Source organism: Mirounga leonina, unplaced genomic scaffold (assembly GCF_011800145.1).
Source record: "Mirounga leonina isolate KUSES-001 unplaced genomic scaffold, KU_Mleo_1.0 Mir_152, whole genome shotgun sequence".
Taxonomy (NCBI): Eukaryota; Metazoa; Chordata; class Mammalia; order Carnivora; family Phocidae; genus Mirounga; species Mirounga leonina.
This window is the reverse complement of record NW_023270380.1, coordinates 19,831,887-19,853,340: the sequence shown is the minus strand read 5'-3', so window position 1 is coordinate 19,853,340 and position 21,454 is coordinate 19,831,887. Positions and strand designations below refer to the sequence as shown.

The 21,454-nt window shown below is 45.3% G+C and overlaps 1 protein-coding gene across 5 annotated transcripts in view; it reads left to right on the top strand.

The window, feature by feature from the left end:
* The window catches only part of WDR26 (WD repeat domain 26), a 39,707-nt gene extending 20,816 nt beyond the window's left edge, over positions 1 to 18,891 (top strand). For 2 of the 5 annotated variants that reach the window (XM_035008659.1, XM_035008661.1), the window contains exons 8-14: positions 2,371 to 2,511; positions 5,370 to 5,489; positions 7,226 to 7,371; positions 7,867 to 7,945; positions 8,221 to 8,350; positions 11,726 to 11,911; positions 14,320 to 18,890. In XM_035008659.1, coding sequence (XP_034864550.1) covers positions 2,371 to 2,511; positions 5,370 to 5,489; positions 7,226 to 7,371; positions 7,867 to 7,945; positions 8,221 to 8,350; positions 11,726 to 11,911; positions 14,320 to 14,345 — 828 coding nt within the window. In that variant the 3' untranslated portion in view covers positions 14,346 to 18,890. Of the gene's footprint in view, positions 1 to 2,370; positions 2,512 to 5,369; positions 5,490 to 7,225; positions 7,372 to 7,866; positions 7,946 to 8,220; positions 8,351 to 11,725; positions 11,912 to 12,675; positions 14,285 to 14,319 lie in introns of those variants that run through there. The other 3 variants (XM_035008657.1, XM_035008658.1, XM_035008660.1) reach the window with 2 other exon arrangements.
* The last annotated feature ends 2,563 nt before the right edge of the window (positions 18,892 to 21,454 follow it).

Genomic DNA, 21,454 nt, shown 5'->3' with positions numbered 1-21,454 from the left:
GGTGGCTCAGTTGGTTAAGCATCTGACTCTTGACTTCGGCTCAGGTCAGATCTCAGGGTCGTGAGATGGAGCCCCGCGTTAGGCTCCACACCTAATGTGATGTGATCCCAATGCCTGGTTTCTTTTAACAGGTTTTCTTACCTTTGCCCCCAAAAAACATTTTTACCCATTCCCAACCCAAAATCTGAGCAGTTGAATGGATTCCATGAACATGGAATTTCCACTTGAGCTAGGTTAGGGTAGAGACACTACTTGTGAAGATCTAGCGTTCATATCCCCATTTATTTTCAATTTTATTTTTTTACAGGATTATATTAATGTGCTGAAACAATTAGTATTTTAGTTAAATACTTCTGAAGTAGTTTATATTCAGTTTAGAAGAAACTGTTTGTGTGGATCCAAAGCACCACTGTGATTGCGCCCATCCAAAAGCCCGAACGGCCTGTTAAGTTACGCTGGCCTGTGGCCATCGGTGCCATGCTCTGGCACGAAGAGCCCCACCTGTTAGCCTTCTCCCAGGGACGACCCAGAAGTAGTGGTAGTGGTAGCTAGTTTTTGTCAGACATGGCAGATGGGCTAAGTAATGGAATAAATGATAAACGTAAGGTCCGGTGAAGAAACGAGGTACCATATCCATTTGTCATTGACATTTCTGGCAAAAAAAAAAATTCCCAATCTAGTTTTATCAGAGGAGTTCCAGACCCATTTCTCTCTCTCTCTCTCTCTTTTTTTAAGATTTTATTTATTTGAGGAAGAAAGAGAGCACGAGTGGGGCAGGGGCGGGGAGAAGCAAACTCCCGTCTCAGCACAGAGCCCAACTCAGGGCTCCATCCCAGGACCCCAGGATCACCACCTGAGCCAAAGTCAGATGCCCAACTGACTGAACCACCCAGGCGCCCCTCCAGATCCATTTTTAATTGCTTCTGAGTCCTCGCCAGTAGAATTCCACAGGCCCGGTACTGGTCTCAGTCATTCTTTGACCAAAGTCTAACACTTAACTCATCACTTTTTGCCACCTGCAGCCAAATCCCTCTTGCTCTGTTTCCTGTGCACATCCGTCCTTACCCCATACAGAAACTTGCAGGTTGTCTTTGGACATTTCTTGTCTCCTCCTGTCATACGTACTTTATGTTCCAAGTACATTCTGATCTGACGTCTTTCAGCGCAGACCGTGTTAGTTTTGGACCTCGTTTCTTGTCTTAACTCTAATGGCTCTTGTCGGCTCTTTAGGGGTGTCCGTGTCCCCCCGTCTGTTCATTCTGATTCATCTTCCACATTGTCGTGCAAGTTCTCCTCCTAAAACCAAATACTCTGTTATGTACTCACCAGCTTAAAAATCTTGAGCAGCTCACCACTCACTGGGTAAAATTGCACCCCTTAGCCTCAAGCAAAGGTGTCCACTTTCGTGAGAGGCCAGCAGCCCAGGCACAGCCCTCGCTGCCTCTCACCATGGCAGACTCCGTCTCCTTCCCTGTCATGTGGGGCGGGGGAGGAACACTTGACCTTCAGGTTATGAGACTGGGCTGAGGTACTGTTGGCGACCGGTGTTCTTACTGAGGAGCACGAAGCCGCAGTGCTGCTGGTGAGAAGGGGGCATGGTGCGGACGCTCAGGAGACCTAGAGTTGGCAGCTCCGCTCCAGCGTGTGTCCCCAAAGGAAGCAGAAACACAGATCTGCACAAAAACTTGTCTGTAGTCCTAGCTGGAGACAGGCCAGACGTTCATTGGCTGCTGAGTGGATGAACAAAATAGGGTATTTCCATAAAACGGACTGTCGACCAACGAAAAGGAGTAAGATACACACGCTAGAGCGGGTGAAGCCCGGCAACATTCCACTGAGCTAGAGAAGGCAGTTACAGAACACCCCCCCGGGGTAGGATGCCGTGTGTGAAATGTCCGGAATAGGCGAATCCATGGAGGAAGGGGTGTGGGGGTTGCGAAGTCACTGCTAACCAGTGTGGGCTTTCTTTGTGGGGCAAAGAACACTCAAGGTCACGGGATTGCGCACTGTGAAGGGTGAACTTTATGGTGCGTAAGTTAGACTGTTTTCAAAAATAAGTAAGAGGTCACTCTTGGTACCCCTGCTTTCAGTTTCCTGAGAAGCCTCACAGGCACGAAGCCTGTGTTGTCTTTACGTTGCATCCGGCACACCGGGCCTGGTGTGGAGTAGGTGCCCACTAGGTGTTGCAGTGTGAGCAAGGCTTTATGAAGCACGCTGTTGGGGCTTCAGGTCAGGCGGAAATTGGTGAAATCTGTGAAAACCTCAGATTTCATTACATCATCAACGTATATCCTCGCAGCTATTTCAGTTCTGATGCCAGAAAACCATGGACTTTGAGGACTCTAACCAAGTGGTCTCTTTCCCTCCTAGGATACACACCTGCTAAAACTGCTTAAAACCTTAGAAGGACATGCTTACGGCGTCTCCTACATCGCGTGGAGTCCGGACGACAGCTACCTTGTTGCTTGTGGCCCAGACGACTGCTCTGAGCTCTGGCTTTGGAATGTACAGGTGAGCACGTTCGTCCTTGCTTGAGCCTTTCAGTACAGCGTGGCCGTCCTGCACGCACTCCTTATAGCTTGATTCTCGCCAGAACACAGCCACTCAGCCACAGTGACCAGAGTGTGTCCCTCATAAAAGAGAATTCAGCGAATGGAGCCCAGGTGTCCACGCTTAGCAACTTAACTATCAGGCTGAGCACAATAGAGTATTTAAAAGAAGGACGAAAGAGTATTTTCAGTAATGTTGTGCTTTGTACTGCAGAATTCATACTATTTACCGTGGCACTTTTACCTCCAAGAAGATTTTATGGTGGTTTCACAGTTTGATGATTGTACGTGAAACTTGACCTTTCAAGTCTACAAACATCTGCAGGGAACGAGATCTCTCATTCTGGTGGCGGTCATATCATCCTCTCCTTACTGTGTTTAATACGCTGATCTAGTTTAGGAAAAGTAATGTCTCAGTACTTTAATAAGGACTCTGTTACTGTTTCTAAACCAAAACTTGACCTTTATCCAGGGTCCCTTTTTTTTTTTCTTTTTACAAAAATTTGCATTAAGTTCCATTATTTTTGTACTATTTTGGACACCTTATAGTTCCAATTTAAAATTTTTTTTTAACTTCCTTCCGTAAGAAAGGAAGGCTGGTTAGATGCTGTTCTTTTCATTTTTCTGCCCCGAGGCGAGGGTATGGTCGGGGCTGTGGCCTGAGTATACCAGTGTGCGCTGAAGGGCTAGGACTGTGAGTTCGGGGACCTGTACATGAGTCGGTTTTTACTGAGAGAGTGGAGCTAAAACTGCACAAGTGTGCAGAGGGCAGAGCGAATACTGAGACACACCTGAGGGCGATACGCCATAATCCCCGCCCTGCTGTCACACAGTAGGGTCTTCTTACGCCCACTTACTACTTACGTTTCAACCCCAGCTTTTCATTAGGAGAGTTGTCAAATACTAAGGAAAGTGGAGGAGTACAGTGGTGACCCTTGCCCACCACCTCGGATGCAGCAATGAACATTCTGTATATTTTATGTGGACACACGCATGCACACATGTAGACGTGCGTACACAGACATCCACGTCCAAAACATTTGGAAGGAAATTACAGATGCGATGTTTTATACCAAATACTTAAGCATGTATCTTCTAGAAAGTAACATTCCCTCATATAACACGTCCTCATCTTATTCAGGAACGTTAGCTATCATTCTCTAATATCTAATGTTCGTGTCATAACTAAAATCCCCAGTTGCTCCCCAGATGTCTTTAGGCCATTTTCATCAAACCAGTGTGTCATTGGTGTTTGTGATTGGGTGCGGGGGGCTGGGGCGGCGGGGGGTGGGGCGGCAAAGTCCAGAAGAGAAGAGACGGCTTTCTCGCACTAGAATAGACTGGAATGAATCTGACCTAAAAGACAAAATGGGTTTTTTGGGGGGTTTTTTTCCCCTCAAAGAGAAGACGTATGGAGTCCTAATCGTCCAGTAGTGGACTGGGAATTGATGGTGGCTGTAGTCTTCCTTTGAGTCAATTCTGAGTTTCTGGACAGTTAGAGGGTGTTGTGGCTGAACTATTTGTGCATTACCTTACAGACTTTGTTTTTAGTCAGTTTGCACATTGTTCCTTATATTGTGAGGTAGTTTCCTAATGATAGACTCCCTCATACACCCACCGTCCTCTGCGCAGCAGAAGAAAAGATCTGCCTCAGCACTTAGTGTATGAACTTGTGTGAGCACAACATGCAGAGGATTCAGCCACTGCCTGTGTACTTGGGATTCTGAACTTTTAACTGTTTCTGTCTAGCAACCCAAAAAAGATAAATCAGCGAGACCTATTAGCAGCATGGGGGAAGGTTTTAAAATGGCTGATTTTTTTTCCAGTATAAAGGGAGACCTCTGGCTTTCTGTTTTTGTGCCCTCTTTGCTTTTAGTACTTGGCCCTGTTCCCTGATGATACACTTTTGTTTTCACTTTTTTTTTTTTCCTGCTTTTGATTACCCATTTCTCACAGGAAAATTATGCCCATGTACTTTTTATTATACCAAGGGCAGCTGTTATCTCTCAGAGCCTGTTTCTAATCCATGAACAAAATGGAATCAAGACTAGATTAAATGGTATGTGTCTACCTTCTAAGTTCGATAACAGAAAAAAATAACAGGAGGATAGCTTAGGGTCATAACCAGTAAATAGTCTTTCTGACTTGGGAATCCTGTAAAATGGCTATGCTAAACAGTACAAAAGTCCCTCTTTTCTGTACTTTCAGTTGAGAGAAAATTAGATACCAGAAAAATAGTTTTCATTTCTCTCTTCCATCTTCCCTACTACATTTTTAGCATCTCAAATAGGAAATTTCACATAACTGAGAACTGCTGCACCCTTACCTTAGTTCAGGGGCCCTACTCTTTCTGTCCATTAATCATGTTCTTGAGGAACTGCTAACTGCAGTTTCGACGGTTTTAGAGTAAAATTTGCCAAGAACTATGGACTGAGGAGAAATGGGAACTCAAGGGAGTAGTGCCTGTAGCACTGAGCTTCTCCTTTTACTTGGGGAAAATATGATTTCATTTATAAACGTCATTGAAGATGAGAGTTTTCTTAAGAGTTTATCTCATCAGACCTATTGTTGGGGTCATCTGTGCTGTGTTGTTCAGCTCCTGGTTCTTCTAGTTCTTCATTCCTCTTCGGAGAGCTGCAGTCTTGTTGGTTGGTTGGTTGGTTGGTTGGTTGGTTTTTTGTAAGGCCAGTTAGAACAGTTCATTTCTCTGATTAGGAATACCAAACTGACCTGATACCCAAGTTACTACTTTTTTTTCTTTATACATTCCCTTTAGAAGCCTATCTTGAAGGTGTTAGCCACAGTTTTATTTCTTTGTAGACGGGAGAGCTAAGGACAAAAATGAGCCAGTCTCATGAGGACAGTTTGACGAGTGTGGCTTGGAATCCGGATGGGAAGCGCTTCGTAACTGGAGGTCAGCGCGGCCAGTTCTACCAGTGTGTGAGTACCTCCTGCCCCCGTTCACTGCCCGCTCCTTTTGTGGAAATAAAGAATTCCTTTATGAAATATATTCTGTGAAGACCTACTTAGCTATCTTTCTAAATAAGCACCATCCAATAGAACTTTCTGTGGTTTTTTTCTTTTTTAACCATTTTAAAATGTTTATACCAAGCCTAGACTTTGAGTTTAGTAAAACATTAAATTATTTTACTAAATATTTTATTCTCATAAACAAGTTTCTAATGTATAGGATTGAAAATATTTAGTACTTTCTTTTGAGGATTTGTATCCCAGCTGTGCTGAATTTCATGAGTTGACCGTCTTAAATATGTGAGGACTAAAAGTGCTGATGAGCACTACCAGAGAACCTTCCACTCTTTATTTGAAGTATCTGCCCCATTAATCTCGGGTTGGTGGGATGATGACAATAAGGAATAGGTGACCAATCTCGTGACAAGGTAGACTCTGCCTTGAACATCTGTCTGGTTTCCGTGTCTCGTGTCACGGCCCGGCTTGCTGCCAGTGGGCACTTCCACGTGTGGTCTTAGGATTACAATTAAACAAGATCATGAATCCTGTAAATCATTCAATGTAGCTGAAGGTCACTGGTCATAGAGACCTCTGTGTGCCCGGTACAGACCACAGGTGTCTTGTTGGTAAGCCGGCCATGGGACTCATGGAACCTCGTGTCCTGTCCCCAAAGCATGTTTATGAGCCACAAGTTCTTTCCTTCCCCCAGTCATCTCAGCACACCTTACTGATCTACCTGTGATTTTCCCAGTAGTTTAAAAAGTTATTTCTGGAGTTTCTATCCATGAGCTAATACACTACTTGGATTTTTTACTTACTTATTTTCCCTTTGTTTCAACGGAGTATGTATAGTTGACCTATAACATTATGTTAGCGTCAGGTATACAACATAACGTTTTGATACCCGTGTGCATTGAAAATTACAACCACAGTAATTAGCCGTTCCCATACACAGTTGTGATGAGGACTTTTAAGATTTACTCTCTCAGCAACTTTCAGATATGCAGTCCAGCTGGTCTCCATGCTGTACTTCCGGCCACAAAACCGTTTGTTCTTGACTCCCTGGCTGCGAGATGACCCATGTGTGTCTCTGCTGACCCCACTGTCCCCTATAGTGTTGACACCTTCAGGGTCCAGGACTTGGCAGCTCCCCCATCTGTGGAATGGACATGGGATGCCTCTCAGAACTTTGAATATTCAACAAGATAATGATCCTTAGAGCTTTGATCTGTAGAACACATTACAAATTTGGTGATGGTTTTTAAAATGCCCTAACAGTTTCTGAGTTCCATAAAGCTATAAGTAATGTTTTAGTAATCTTTTCCATATCCCAGCTTCAGAATAGTATAGGACAGGTCCCAGTATAACGCATTTTAAAGGAACATTTGAATTCTTTCCCAGTAGTAGGGAGACCCTCACTTAGAACTTAGGGATTCTTTCTTTGTGTGTGTTGTCATTATCTGCGCCTGGCTGCTTATTGACGGGAAGACCGATTTTACAGAGATTCTCTCCCCCTCCCCCTGAGGTATTGTTGTAATGAAATTTGACCTATATTCACATTTTCGTGATGAAAACCACTTATGGAACAATTAAGTCGAGCAGGAAAAAACAAACTTATTACAAAAAGATACTGCTAAGAGATTCTTTTGGTTCTTTGCTTCCCAAGCGCTGTTTCATAATGGGGTTCACAGTGAATTTCTCCCCAGGATTTAGATGGGAACCTCCTTGACTCCTGGGAAGGGGTGAGAGTGCAATGCCTTTGGTGCTTGAGCGACGGCAAGACTGTTCTGGCATCAGACACACACCAGCGCATCCGGGGGTACAACTTCGAGGACCTTACAGATAGGAACATGTAACTATTTTTTTATCCATTAAATAATTACTTTATTTAAAATGTGTGGTGGAACTCGCTATTTGAGAAGAGTTTTTATGTTTTGGTTTGGGTTTGACCTTAAAATGGATTGGTGGGGGGCACCTGGGTGGCTCAGTCGGTTAAGAGTCTGCCTTCGGTTCAGGTCATGATCCCAGAGTCCTGGGATCAAGTCCCACATCGGGCTCCGTGCTCAGGGGGAGCCTGCTTCTCCCTCTGCCTGCCTGCCTGCCTACTTGTGATCTCTCTCTCTGTGTCAAATAAATAAATAAAATCTTTAAAAAAAAAAAAAAAGTGGATTGGTGGTCAGGTGGTGCTTCATAACCATTAACTCACGTTTTTTTTCTTAATTGAAATACAGTCTCTCATACTGATTATAGACAAAATTGCAGTGTTTAAGCTAGAACATTTTATATTTTGATAATTTTTTCTTGATTCTTAGTATGTTGCTTTTAACAGATTATTTTCTGGTTACAGAGTACAAGAAGATCATCCCATTATGTCTTTTACTATTTCCAAGAATGGCCGATTAGCTTTGTTAAATGTAGCAACTCAGGTAAGTTTATTATAATTATAAAGATTTAGCTTAGTTCAAAATTTAGTATGATTTTTGGTGTATACATATAGAAATAATTATTTTCACAAATTTTTTAATTTTACTGTATGTGTTTGGTCCTTAGGTTTGTAGAGTCAACCATTAATTTATCAGAACATTGCCATTTTGGGTAAATAGGAATTGAAAATGTTCCATCAGGCAAAGGAATATTCACAAATTACTTTTTAAAATTCTTTTGAGGGAGAATAAATACGTCTATTTTCTTTTGCCTACAGGGAGTTCATTTATGGGACTTGCAAGACAGAGTTTTAGTAAGAAAGTATCAAGGTGTCACACAAGGGTTTTATACGATTCATTCATGTTTCGGAGGCCATAATGAAGACTTCATCGCTAGTGGCAGTGAGGGTGAGTTGTGTGCACGCGGTCGTTCGCGTGGATGGACGGGGGGTCGGGGGGGAGCTCTGTGATGGACTCAGTGCGTGAGGGTAGCCACGTCTCCAGGCGAATGCAGGGTGTGAGATTGACAATTGTTGGAGTTTTATCTCTCCGGCACACTGTTCTTTTCCCCTTTTTGTTTTTTTTGGGGGTTTTTTTTCCCCTTTTTGGAATGCCTTTGAGTCCGGATCGTCATAGATCAGCATGCCCGTTCTGGCCATGGGGAGGTGTGCGTGGTGCGTGCGTCAGAGCAAGATTTAGTTAATCTTCCGTGATGGTGTGCAGAGGTTCGTAGGATCTATGAAGTTAGGGTTAATTACAATGTTTTACCTGAACTTAGACAAACTCGACTCTGGTTAGGACCTGCAGTGTTTCTTTAATGGCCAAAGAGAATAATTTAGTTTGAGGATTCTTACGGTCTTGGAAAAGCTGAATTGTAGAATTGTCTCTACTACTTTCTGAATACACGTACTCTCCAATCTAATAACATCGGTATTCCAGGCAGTCCTGTTCCTAAAGTAGTCAGTCGAATTTAAAATAGAAATTGTTTAAAATAGAGGGGCGCCTGGGTGGCTCAGTTGTTAAGCGTCTGCCTTCGGCTCAAGTCATGATCCCAGAGTCCTGGGATCGAGCCCCACATCGGGCTCCCTGCTCCGCGGGAAGCCTGCTTCTCCCTCTCCCACTCCCCCTGCTTGTGCACGCGCTCGCTCGCTCTCTCTCAAATAAATAGATAAGTAATCTTTAAAAAAAAATTGTTTAAAAGAGGCAACACAGATAGGTATTAAAAGCGAGTGTGCTTTTCCAGGCACTAGAAGCATAAATAAGGGCAAATTATGGCAGAATCTCTTTCAGCACCTTTTTCTTGAGCGCCTGCTGTATACTGCTCTAAGTGCTACAGCGGCACATTAGTTAAGTCACTTTTAAAAATACTGAGTCTAGTTTTACAGCATAGACCAAGGAACTGGATTCTGTTGGTGATGTTCCATTATCCAAGGTATTGACCACCCCTATCTCGACGAAAAACTGATCTCGTTAGATACGAGGATCACAGAGTAACACGGGTTTTCCCTTTGTGTGTAAGATGTATTTAAGAATTAGGACAAAGACCTTTAGGGATTCATATGAAGCATAGGAATTTATCTTTTGTTTCTTTCTCTTAAAAAAAAAAAAACATCTGTCAGGGTGCCTGGGTGGCTCAGTCAGTTAAGCATCTGACCCTGGATTTCAGCTCAGGGTCATGGGATCGACTCTGTGCTCAGCGGGGAGTCTGCTTGAGAGTCTAATTTATCACTCTGCCCTGCGTCTGCCCCTCCCCTCCACTCACGCGCTCTCTTTAAAAAAAAAAAAAAAAAAATTAGGTAAGATTGAGAAGAGAGAAGAGTTGGTTTGTAGGTAACACTTTTGAGAAGTTCACATCTTTCCAATTATTTTCTCCCACATTCTGCACTAGCTCCTCATTTCGCCTGGTCCAAGCACATGAAGTCTTCTGCCTGCTTGTTAGCGCTGACCCCCCCCTGCCCAGTCTCTCTCCCAAGCTCTGTTCAGCCCTGCCTCTGGTGGGCTTCCCCTCTTGGTTATGCTCCCTGTCTTTCTAAACGTAATATGGACCCTAGAAGTGCTTCAGAATACATGTGACTACCATTATCCCTAGTGATGTCAGTCCTTTAATTTTAAAGCCCGAACTAACTCTGAACTAATGATGAATCATTATTAATTAATCAAACCACATTATATTCTCTTTGGGCTAAAAATGAAACATGAAGTGAAGAGATGAGCATTCTCACGAGTCAGGTGGTTTAGAATGGTTCTGAAAAATGTTTTCAGCACCAAGTGGACATAGTGAATGCATTATGTCCCAAGATGATCACATTAATCCATTTGTCATTTATTTGCAAGGAATATATTCTAAGAACCTTCCAAATCCCAAATACATGAATGCCAGTATGAAATAGAGCAACTAGGAGGTGTTTTCAAAAAAGTTACATCATTACTCAAGCTTTTTCACTGTGTGGGCAATGTGTAGAAAACCCTGCTTTCTTTTTTACCGCCACACAAGCCGTGGGTTCCATGGACCGCGGCGGCCGGCAGAGCTCGGTCAGCAAGCCTGTCGCTCTGACCCTTACCCTGCGAGTCCGAGGGCCTGCTGCCTCTCTGGCAGACACCATCCTTGAGTGTGTGCTCACAAAGCATCTCCCCCTGGCGGCCGGCAGGTGTCCGGTGCATTCATACTTTTCACTGTGACTTTGTGAACTTCCTCAGTTCAAGGGGAAGCGTAGCTAATCTGTTTTGTCTTTCTCTGTTTTTTTCTTTTTTTGCTTATTTCATTTTATGCAAGGAAAAAATGACTGAACAACATACACCTTCTAGGAAAGTATAATTCAGTTCTCCAGTGAGTATGTCAGCTTTTGCTTCCCATACGCACACACAATGCTCAGAGGGAGTCCCAGCCTTTCATGTTCACGTTAGACGCTTTGAAGGCAGGACGTGTTCTTTTACCACAAATGAGCTGCTTCTCAGCACGCTGAGGTTTGCTCCGTGGGAAGTTCATCCCCCGGGAGCTCCCCCACCGGCCGCTAGTTGGCGGCTCGCCTTCAGGTGGAGCGCTTCTGTCACTCACGCAGGGTCTGCCTTCTGTTTGAGAACTGTCACCTGGACGTAGGTCCCTCTTTACAGTAACGTGCGCTGTATACTCTCTGCCAGGCTCTTTCCAAAACTCTTGCATACACAAACTGATTTTACCCTCACGCCATGTCGTGTGCAGATGAAGGATCGCCAAGAGTGGGTGGTGTGTCCACAGTTAGCGGTGGCCGGTGGTGGAGGGCGGGTGTGAGGCGGGTCATCCGAGTGCCTCAGGCCCCTTCCCCGGGAAGGGCAGAAGCACAGCACCCGCCTCGTGGCGGCGGTGGTGAAAATGATAAGTCAGTCACTGATGTATCTAGCACCTAGGACGCGGTGAACTCTCCGCAGAGGTTTAGCAGTCGTCTGCGTTATTGCTGCTGTTGGATTTGGACGCATCGCGGTTCCATCACCCCCCATTTCCAGAGCGTTTATCGTCTCTGTCCTACGTTTGTTTACATTGAGAGATCTTGCCTGTGATCCATTTCTCCGGTATTAAAGAATACTGCAGACTTCATAATGACTTGAGAGCTAATCAGTCACCTTTAACAAGGGAACCATATGTTTTGTTAAAATGCTTTTCTCATAGGGAATTAAACTATACATGTCATATTAAGTTCTAAAAATCGAGTCCTATGTTCTGTGTGTGATGATGAGAAATTTCAGATCAGTTGGTTTTGTTGAAGTACAACAGCACCCTGACCTCTCTCTGAATTCCTGTTTATCCAGATCACAAGGTTTACATCTGGCACAAGCGTAGCGAGCTGCCCATTGCGGAGCTGACAGGGCACACGCGCACAGTGAACTGTGTGAGCTGGAACCCACAGATCCCATCCATGATGGCCAGCGCCTCAGACGATGGCACTGTTAGAATATGGGGACCAGCACCTTTTATAGACCACCAGAATATTGAAGGTAACACCACCGCACACCGTCCCTGCGCTTCCTCCGGGTGACACATGGCCCGGCCTGTTGGAAACTTTTCAGTGTGGGCTAGAATTTACTTCCTCCCTGCTTTAGAGATTGTACTCTCTCCACAGGAGTTTCAGTAACCTGACATACAGGGGTGTGTGTGTGTTTGTGTCTGTCTGTCTGTGCATGTGTGGTGTGGGTGTGGGGGGGGGGTGTCTGGTACATGTATGTGCGCGTGTGTGGTATGGGTGTGCGTGTTTGGCACGTGTGTGCGCGTGCACGTGTGTGGTGGTGACATTGGGGAAGATGAATGGGAACGCACCACCTCATTTACAGCCGCGTTGCTGTTTAGTTTTTTCAGCTCAGCACATCTTGAAAATCTCCGTGATGCAGGAAGCATTTTATATTTTCACACCCATGAGAACTAGCTAATAGTACAAAATGTGAATGACTTCAGAACGATTTGCTCTTGAGCACACACACCCATAACACCGTGTGACCCCTGGCCCCAGGGCACCGTGCGTGACCTGGAGAGAGGACGCTCCGATCTGCCCTGTGCCTTGGGCACACACCGGGCTGTCCTGCACAGTCCTGTGGCGGGGGTGGGGGGGCTGCCCGCATTTCTGTCGGGGGGGAGACGGAGTCGCCGTCCCGAGTCTGCAGGGTTTTCCGTGAGGATATGGTGCGGTTGAGCAAGACACCGGTGCTGGAGGGAAGACACGATGAGAAATCTCACGTAAAGGACGTACTGCTCTTCTCTCAAACAGAGCAAGTGAAATATTTGGTTTGCTTAGAAGGAAGCAAGTTCCCCAGAAAACAGATGACGAGATTTTTGTTCACCGCGTGTCCCACCTAGACGTTTTAGTGAGAAAGACCAGCTGCAGTGAGATGAGAGTCGGCGCATGAAGAGGACGTGGGTGAAGAATTTGAGACCCGCTGCTCAGTGGTTCAGAGCCTGAAGGGCCTTTCTGTGTCTGCATCACTGCGGGACGGGCCAGCGTGCCTCTGGGAAATCTGCCGGCACCGAGACCCTTTGCCTCCGTGTGTTGTCCTGTTCAGGTTTCAGCGCCCGCTCTCAGGGACTGACGTGTTACAGATCCGTAACTGTGATTACATGTGTTTCTCTCATTTTATCAGTCATTTGGAAGTTATTTCTTCAAGGAAGCATATTTGATTTGAAATATTAGGTAGATAGTAAGAGATTTACCTGGTAAGCGGACATACTTAAGACACAGCTTTGAGCTTATGCCTGTACGACCGTGAAGTCCAAGCTGCCCCCTCTGTTGGTGTCGGGCGGGTCAGGTCGATGCGGACACACACCGCGTGGGTGAGCCTCATCTGGCGCCCTTGGGAGATCTGGTCCAATGCAGCATCTCTGCTTTGTGTTTTGGCAAGAAGTTCATTTATACCTAAAACAGGAAAAAAGTGTCTTCTGGGTTCTTTTCCTCCACTTGAATTTTTTATTTTTTATTTTTTTACTAATGAAAGTTATACCTGTTTGGAATAGACATTTTGAAAAATATAGATGAGGCTGAAGAAAATGACATTCAAAAATCATGACACCCTAAGATACTGTAAGTTATTTAAGCAAAAATATTTGATTCCCGTTTCAGAAACCCATCTGCTGACCTTTTATTCTAACAGTAGAGTTCCCTACTGTATCGTTTTGAGGGATGCGTAAAGTAGAATAGGATCAAGCAGACACATGCTGCAACGCAGACGAATCTCCAAAACAATATGCCAAGTGCAAGACCCGGACGCAGAAGACCACTTAGTGCGACCCTGTTATGTGAAATGAGTGGGCAGGTCCTTGGACACCAAAAGTAGATCGGTGGGGTGCTGAGGGCTGTGTGCTGCCATTTGTATGACTGCTAGTGGGTGACGAGACGGTTGTCCAACCCTGTGAATGTGCCCGTAATAGCCACTGAACTGTGTGCAGGAGGCTTCCTGACCCGTTCCCGAAAACAGTGGGAACGTAGCACAGAATTCCAGGCTGAGCGGACGAAGCACGCGGTCCCAGGCGCCCTCCTACCTTGGACTTCACTCCTCTTTCCTTTTGTCATCTAATCGTAAAGATTTTCTGTTCCACAGAGCTACTTCAAGGTTCATTTTTAAAGTATGAGATTCTAATTTGATTATTCACTTGGGTTTTCCAATATTCAAAGTAATGAATTTAAACTATAATAAGCAGACTAAGTAAGACACAATACGGACACATTGTTCTAAAGATTATGATGGAAAGACCAAGAACTTGCTATGATGTGATTGTTTTCAGTGGTAGTACGGTTTGTAATGTCATGATGCGCTGATATTAAAACTTTCTAACTGGTGACTTTTTTCTTCCCCTCCCCTTTTCTCCCCCCCCCCCCCCCCCCCGTCCCCGAAATACATTTCATCCTGTCTTCATTCAGAGGAATGCAGTAGCATGGATAGTTGATGGCGAATGTGGAGCAGACGACTTCTGTTTAACTTAAAATTAGTCGTATTTTAATGGCTTGGGATTTGGTGCAAACAAACATGATTGATAGCTGGACAGACATGCTCGTCATGAAAAAAGAACCATTTCTGAAGCCCGATTGGGGCCAAACATTTACACCTTGCTTCATAGTAACCAGTTGAGATGAAGCACGTCGTTAGAACGTTGTTGGACACCATGTTGAATTATCCCCCCATCGGTTGTGAAGAACTGTGCTACATTCAGGCTTACCCATTGAACTCAGTATATATATTTTTTTCCCTCCTGCCTTTTGTCTGGTGGGATACCATTCTTGTTGCTCTTCTGTGTAATGAAGTTTAAATGCTTGTTTGGAAAACTTTATTTAACAGTTTAGAAGGCTTGATAGAAGGAGTGCATTAGTCTGAAGAGTATACATTGGATAGGAAAGAATTTCCTTCTTTTGTTTCTCCAAAATCTTTCCGCCTTATTTAGCTTGAGATCTTTGCAGCTTGGTTCATGGATTCTAGCCTTGCCCGTTGCGCAGTATATACTGATCCAGATGATAAACCAGTGAACTATGTCAAAAGCACTCTCAATATTACATTTGACAAAAAGTTTTGTACTTTTCACATAGCTTGTTGCCCCGTAAAAGGGTTAACAGCACAATTTTTTAAAAATAAATTAAGAAGTATTTATAGGATTAAAGTGACTTCATTTGTATACATTTGGAATCTAAACCAGCTTCAAAAAGTTCCCTCTGTGATTTAGATAACGCAGTATAACTGACGCTCTTCTGCAGCCCCACATGAGACTTGCCCAGGGGATCCAGAGTCATACCGTGAAGGTTTCCCCCCTTTGTTTTATTCCTGAAGGAACATCAGTACCTGATGTTGAAGAAATTCAAGATTAAAAAGAGAATTTTAAACCTCTGCCGACAGGAGAGATCAGTAGTCCACATAGGTTCGCAACAAAGCACGTTCCAAGTTGTTCTCGGCTCGGGAAGGTGTTCTGGTGCGATCCAGCGGGCGCGTGGCGATGAGGGGTAACCACTGGGGAAGTTCCTAGTCTGCTTGAGCTTGTCCGAAGAATTCAGCAGGTTCCAGACAGACCGAAACTGGGTTTAAAACCTCACAGTCCTTGATCTTAATGGCCCTTGATATTCTGACCTGTAGAGCTACATAAATTTACAGAAAGCTCCTTCTCAGTTTTCCGGATATTGCCATACTGAACCTCATTCTATACTGGTGCTGTGGGTAGTCCTTGCCTCCCCTCCCCCTTCGGTTTAAGGGAAGGTCTCTTTCGTGGAAAAGCACTTTTAACCCTGAGAATTTCACATTTAGAATAAGCCAAAAGCCTGATGTTCACGTTGTGCTTTTAAACCCCGTAACAGCTGAATGCAGCCGACTTCCTCTCCTTCGAGACTCCCTCCCTCCCCTTCTCTACTAGTAGAGGCTCCTGGGGGACCGCGGCTGTTAGGCTGGGAGGAGGAGTGGGAGTACCCCCGAGATAAGATTCTGGTGAAGAAAAGGGCTTGTACTAAGTCCCCTTTGGGGCCCAGCCAAGCCTGCCATCTGTCACCGGCCTGAGTTGGTGCACTCAGGACCCAGAGCGGGGAAAGGCTTGGGTGTCAGGAACTGTCCCGTGGGTGCGGGGCAGGGCGGCTGCAGGGAGAAGCGGGAAAGTCAGGGAGGGGAGAAGAAAGACAAACACAATTGGCCTTAAACTAGCACGGATTCTCCCAAAAGCTCATAGTAAGAGAAAGTGACAGACCGTGGTCAGCAGATTATTTTATCAAATTGGTATGTAAAAGATTTCTTTAAGCTCCATTTTGCAGAGACCACCACTTAGAGAATCAAGAATTCCTGTTTTGATACTTCTGAGTTACAATAACTATATGTTACAGTTTATCTGGTACTTCATTTTTCTTAAATTACTTTTTACTTTGAGCTTGAATAAAAGTCTTCATTGGTAACTGTATATAATTAAGTGGCAACTTGTCTTTACCTCAGTGCAGTTAAACCCATTCGTGTTTTCAGTGATTCGCTAAACCTGAAGCCGTTAATGTGCCCCAGTCTCTACAGAAACGTCCGCACGATCGGTGGGCAGAGAGGGGCGGCAGCGGGACTGAGCTGAAGCAGTGGCCCAGGGCCACCGCTGACGCCCCCTGGGAGCCCTGCCTGGCCCGCAGTCTGTCCCAGGCTTCACCCAGCCAGCCCCAGATGGGGAGTTTTTCTGTGAAAAACACTGTTTAGAAAGGGGGGGGGGGGCATAGAGGTGAGGCGCATTTTACAAAGAGCATAACTCCACTAAGTTAGTGGAGTGACAAGGATGCCCGCAGAGCAGCTAGGGGAGTGCGCTATGGGCCCCCAGGCCACACGGGGACTGTGCTAGGCGAGGTCACTGTGAAGACACCTAGGACGGGCTGAACGGGACGTAGCTAGAACCTGACAGCCTCTGACGGTGCTGTCGTCTGTAGACCCGAGTGAGGACACGGGCGAGCCAGCACAGGATACTAACAAATGTATAAACTGAAAAGTACCAATACTTTTTGCACATAGATCAAAATAGAGAATTTGGGCTCTAAAAATCAGGTTAGTAGGCTCGTTTCCATGTGCTTAAAAATGTTTTTGTTGTTCATTAAGGGCTGGAGTGAGTATGAAATTAAATGTCTTTTTCCTCCAAATAATCGGTTACGGCTAGTACAGCATCGGACTTGAGGATCAGGACTGGGGGGGGCAGGGAATGAAGAGCCAGCGGAGGGGCGTGGGGCACAGCTTTCTTTCTGGGCCTCGTGTCATTAGTGTTTGTCCCGGCTCCATTTCTGCTACTCTTCTAGGCCAGGCGAACATGTTGTGTTAAACCAGGTAAGTAGTCTAAACAGGAGATTTGCAGGCGTCCCGACACATGGGCCCATTTTAGTGGGTGGGAGAACAGACGGGTTACCTAGCTTTAAGTACAAATGAGCTGATTAAAGGAACCTGCTAGTTGAGAGGGAAACAAACAAAAATTCCCAATTTGGTTCCATATTTTCATCTGCACTCACCCCAGGAGAAATAGGGCGGTTTGTGTTCTCCAGAACGGTGTTCTGTGACATTAATAGAAAACCCTTCTTTCCCACCCCTCCCCGTCTTGAAATTTTCTTTTTTAGGCTGTTGTTTCCTGCACTCGAACTGACCCTATCACCTCTGCTCAGTGGTAAATAGACCGCACATCTCTTGAAAGGGAGCTATCTGAGTCCGTTTCTATGACAGCAGAAGAATGGCTGCTTTTGAATGGGGAGGAAAGAAGACCTTTTTCTTAATATCCTTTGTGTCCCATCTCCAAAATGTATAAACATCCCGATTTCATTTTACGTTAGTCTGTCATTTAGATTTCAGCAGCTCTCTTTTGGCCTTATTCTCCAGAATACTACTTGCATTTTCAAAACCATATCTGATTTCCTAGAAACGGCTAACTTTAAAAGAAGTGGTGACTTTGCATTTATTTACACTTAGACACTTTCTAAAAACAGGGTGAACTTAATTGAAGTTTTCAGTGTTGTTAAGCTATTGTTACAGTAGGTGCCCTATAGTTGCAGAAACAAAACCTGTAAAAACCCATCCCTGTCACTTAATCCAGATAGGCTGGATTTACTGAAACTAACAGTATGAAAACGTGTGTGTGCGTGCGCGTGCGTGTGTGTGCGTGCGCATGCGTGTCGTGCGTCTGTGTGGGAGAGAGTACTTAATCCATAAAAAGTCCTAGAAACCGCTTTCTGGGTTCTTGTCGATTTTACTAGTCTCGTGCACGTGTGAAGTGCCCTCTCTGAGTTTAGGGTCTGGTTAATACTGGTATATTTTTATAAGATTGAGATGTGTCCCCATCTTTAACTCAAGCATTTTCATTATCAGGGTCACTGTGCTAAAACCGAATCATAACATTTTTAGGCACAGATGGAAAAAAATGTCATTGGCTCCTTGAAAGGAGCTCCTGTGTGTGTGTGGCGAGGGGATAGATCCACAGGAGCATGTTTGTACTTACAAACCAAGCTGGAGAGATCGCGAACAGGACTTATGTGCTGATCTCAAGACACCTAAATTGTCGAGATTTCCACGGCATTGTGATGGAACTGGCAGACACGTAGAGCTTTTGGTCTGTAATAACTATTTGCTATGGACAGATTCAGTGTTTCAGAGGATTGTGTTCTCAAATTTGGGGGGTTCTGGGTTTTTGGTTCTTGGTTTTTTTTTTTTTTAACTGCCTCAGATTATATTTAGTAGTTTAAATTTCTTTGCTTTATTATTTCATTAAAGCATAAAAACTTCAGGTCTCTGATATTTATTTTCACTCGTTCTACTAATTATTTACAAAACACCCTGTTAATTTTTATTTTATAAATGTGTAGTTATATTAAACGTCTTTAAAATTTTGTTCAATTGAAACTCCATTAACTTTGATTTGCTTTACTGGGTTTTTTTTTTTAATACACCTTTTCCATGTCCGTACGTCGCACTTACCCAATCGTTTGTATCCCCTTCAACCCAATAAACAGAATGAGTAAGACGTGCCACGTCTCCTCGTGTCCATTCTTCTGGGCGCTCGGCACCGCTTCCAACCTCAAACAGCTGACTGGCTGAGTCTGACTCCCACATACCTACCTGGAGTTTTCAAGTTGGTGTTAAAGGAAGCATCGCCTCGTGGTTGGGATGTCTTTTTTTTTAAAGGGCAGGTGTGCCAGGGGCGCCCGACTGGCTGAGTCGGTGGAACATGTGACTCGACCTCGGGGTCGTGGGTTCGAGCCCCACGTTGGGTGTAGCGATGACTAAAAAATTTCAAAAAATAAAAATTAAGGGCAGTTTTGCAGTCATGGATTAGTTTAGGAAAATTTAGGGAACACTTGCATTTTATTTATATTTTGAAGATTTATTTATTCAGAGAGAGAATCAGTCTCAAGCAGACTCGCCGCTGATGTGGGGCTTGATCTCACGACCCTGAGATCACAACTTGAGCCAAAATCGAGGCGAATGCCCGACAGACTGAGCCATTTGGGAGCCCCAGGAACTTGCGTTTTAAAGGAATCACATGCATGCCCCATCTTGTTCAAAAATATTACTGTATCTGAGATGCATTAGGAATTGCATATGTTGATTAGTAGAGAAAATACACTTTCAGTTTGAAATTAAAATTTATTTCCTCATGAATAATTATGTACTTTAAGATTTTATTTCAGAGAGCGCAGGAACCGGGGGGGGGGGGGGGACAGAGGGAGAAGGAGAAGCAGGCTTCCCGCTGAGCGGGGAGCCCGATGCGGGGCTCGATCCCAGGACCCCGGGATCACGACCTCAGCCGAAGGCAGATGCTTAACCCACTGAGCCACCCAGGTGCCCCATTAGTTATTTACAGATCTCCTTGGTGAGGGCCACCTGGGTGGCTCAGCTAGTTAAGCATCCAACTCCTGATCTCAGGGTTGTGAGTTCAAGCTCCGCATTGGTCTCTGAGCTGGGCATGGAGCCTGCTTAATTAAAAAACAAAAAGATCTTGAAGAAAGCATTGAGTGTGTACAAACCCACAGCACATTTGTGTTTGTGAGAAAAGGGAAAGAAAATCCCTTGTCCCAGTTGCCCCCTTTAGGAGGCTTCCTTCTAGGAGCAGAGTCCTGCACAGAAGGATGCTCCCCTGTGAAGTCTGCTGGGTGGGCAGTTGGCGGGAGTCTGCAGCGTCCTGAGGAACAGATGGGGGAAGTTTTTCCACTCGTTTTCTTTAAATACGGCTCTACTCTGCAGACTTGGAAACACAAGACTATTCATCTACGTTAAGCTGTCCTGCCAGACCCCAGCACCAGGGATACAGAACAAATCCCAGAATAGGGAGCTGTATTTGGGGGAGGGGGGTCAGAGGGAGACAGAATCTCAAGCAGACGCCACACCCAGCACAGAGCCCCGGGGGAGGCTTGATCATGACCCGAGCTGAAATCAAGAGTCAGATGCTTAACCACTGAAACACCCAGGTGCCCCAAGAGCTGTATTTTATTTTAAAGATTTTATTTATTTGAGAGAGGATGAGAGAGAGAGCATGGGAGGGGGAGGGTCAGAGGGAGAAGCCAGCTTTCCACCGAGCAGGGAGCCCAATGCGGGGCTCGATCCCAGGAACCCGAGATCATGACCTGAGCTGAAGGCAGATGCTTGACCGACTGAGCCACCCAGGCGTCCCATTTTGTGAATTTAGAGAGTAGTGGTTAACATCGTGGTTTTGGAGTCCTCAGGCCTCACTCGATCCTCTGACTTGACACGAAGCTCCGGACAAGTTCCTCCACCCGCGAAAGCTAGGTGCCTGCGTCTACAGCGGCAGCTAACCGTACCGTACCGGACACTCGGCTCTGTGGCCTCAGAGGACATGCAGTAAATCGGCAAACGAGTTTTGAAGACTGGCTGAAAAGTCAGTAGAAACGATGCAGTCAGCAAAATCCAGAATACTGGGGCTTCTAGGCAATAAATGACCTGACGGCTAGGTCCCATGACCCGGTTTCTGCAACAAACTGCAAGGAAAGCAGAGGGGAGCCAGCAGATGCAGGGACATTAGCCAGATGAAACGGACACGTCCTGTCTGGATCCCAGGGCGAACAAGCCAACTGTTGAGCTGGGGGGCGGAGTCGGGGGGGACAGACGTCTGAGCACCACCTGCGTGCTTGGTCCTAAGGAACGAGTAGTTTATGTACGGTTTGCTATTGGTACTATGGTCGTGTGTTTTAAGAACCCTTATCTTACGGAGATGCATACAAAAATGTGACAGTATTGCAGGTTTAACGATGTCGATGTCGGGTAGATTAGGGGAAAACCAAGAATGTAGCTGGTAAGATACAAAATGACCAAGCCACGTGCCTGAGTCCTGTTACTGTGTCCGTGGGGCCACATGAGGACCGTGCCCCACGGGCCTCCACCCGATGGAGAGGACATGTCCGTTCTCATCGAGCCCCACAGGTTGTGCCTGCCGTCTGTGAGTTAGGCCGCGGTTTACATAAGCGGTAAGATGAGCCCTCAGAGGAGATTCGTTCCTCATCTGACTTGATTCCACGTCACATCCTCATTGAGAGACTATCGATTTCCGTGAACTGAGCTGTGAAAACATACAAA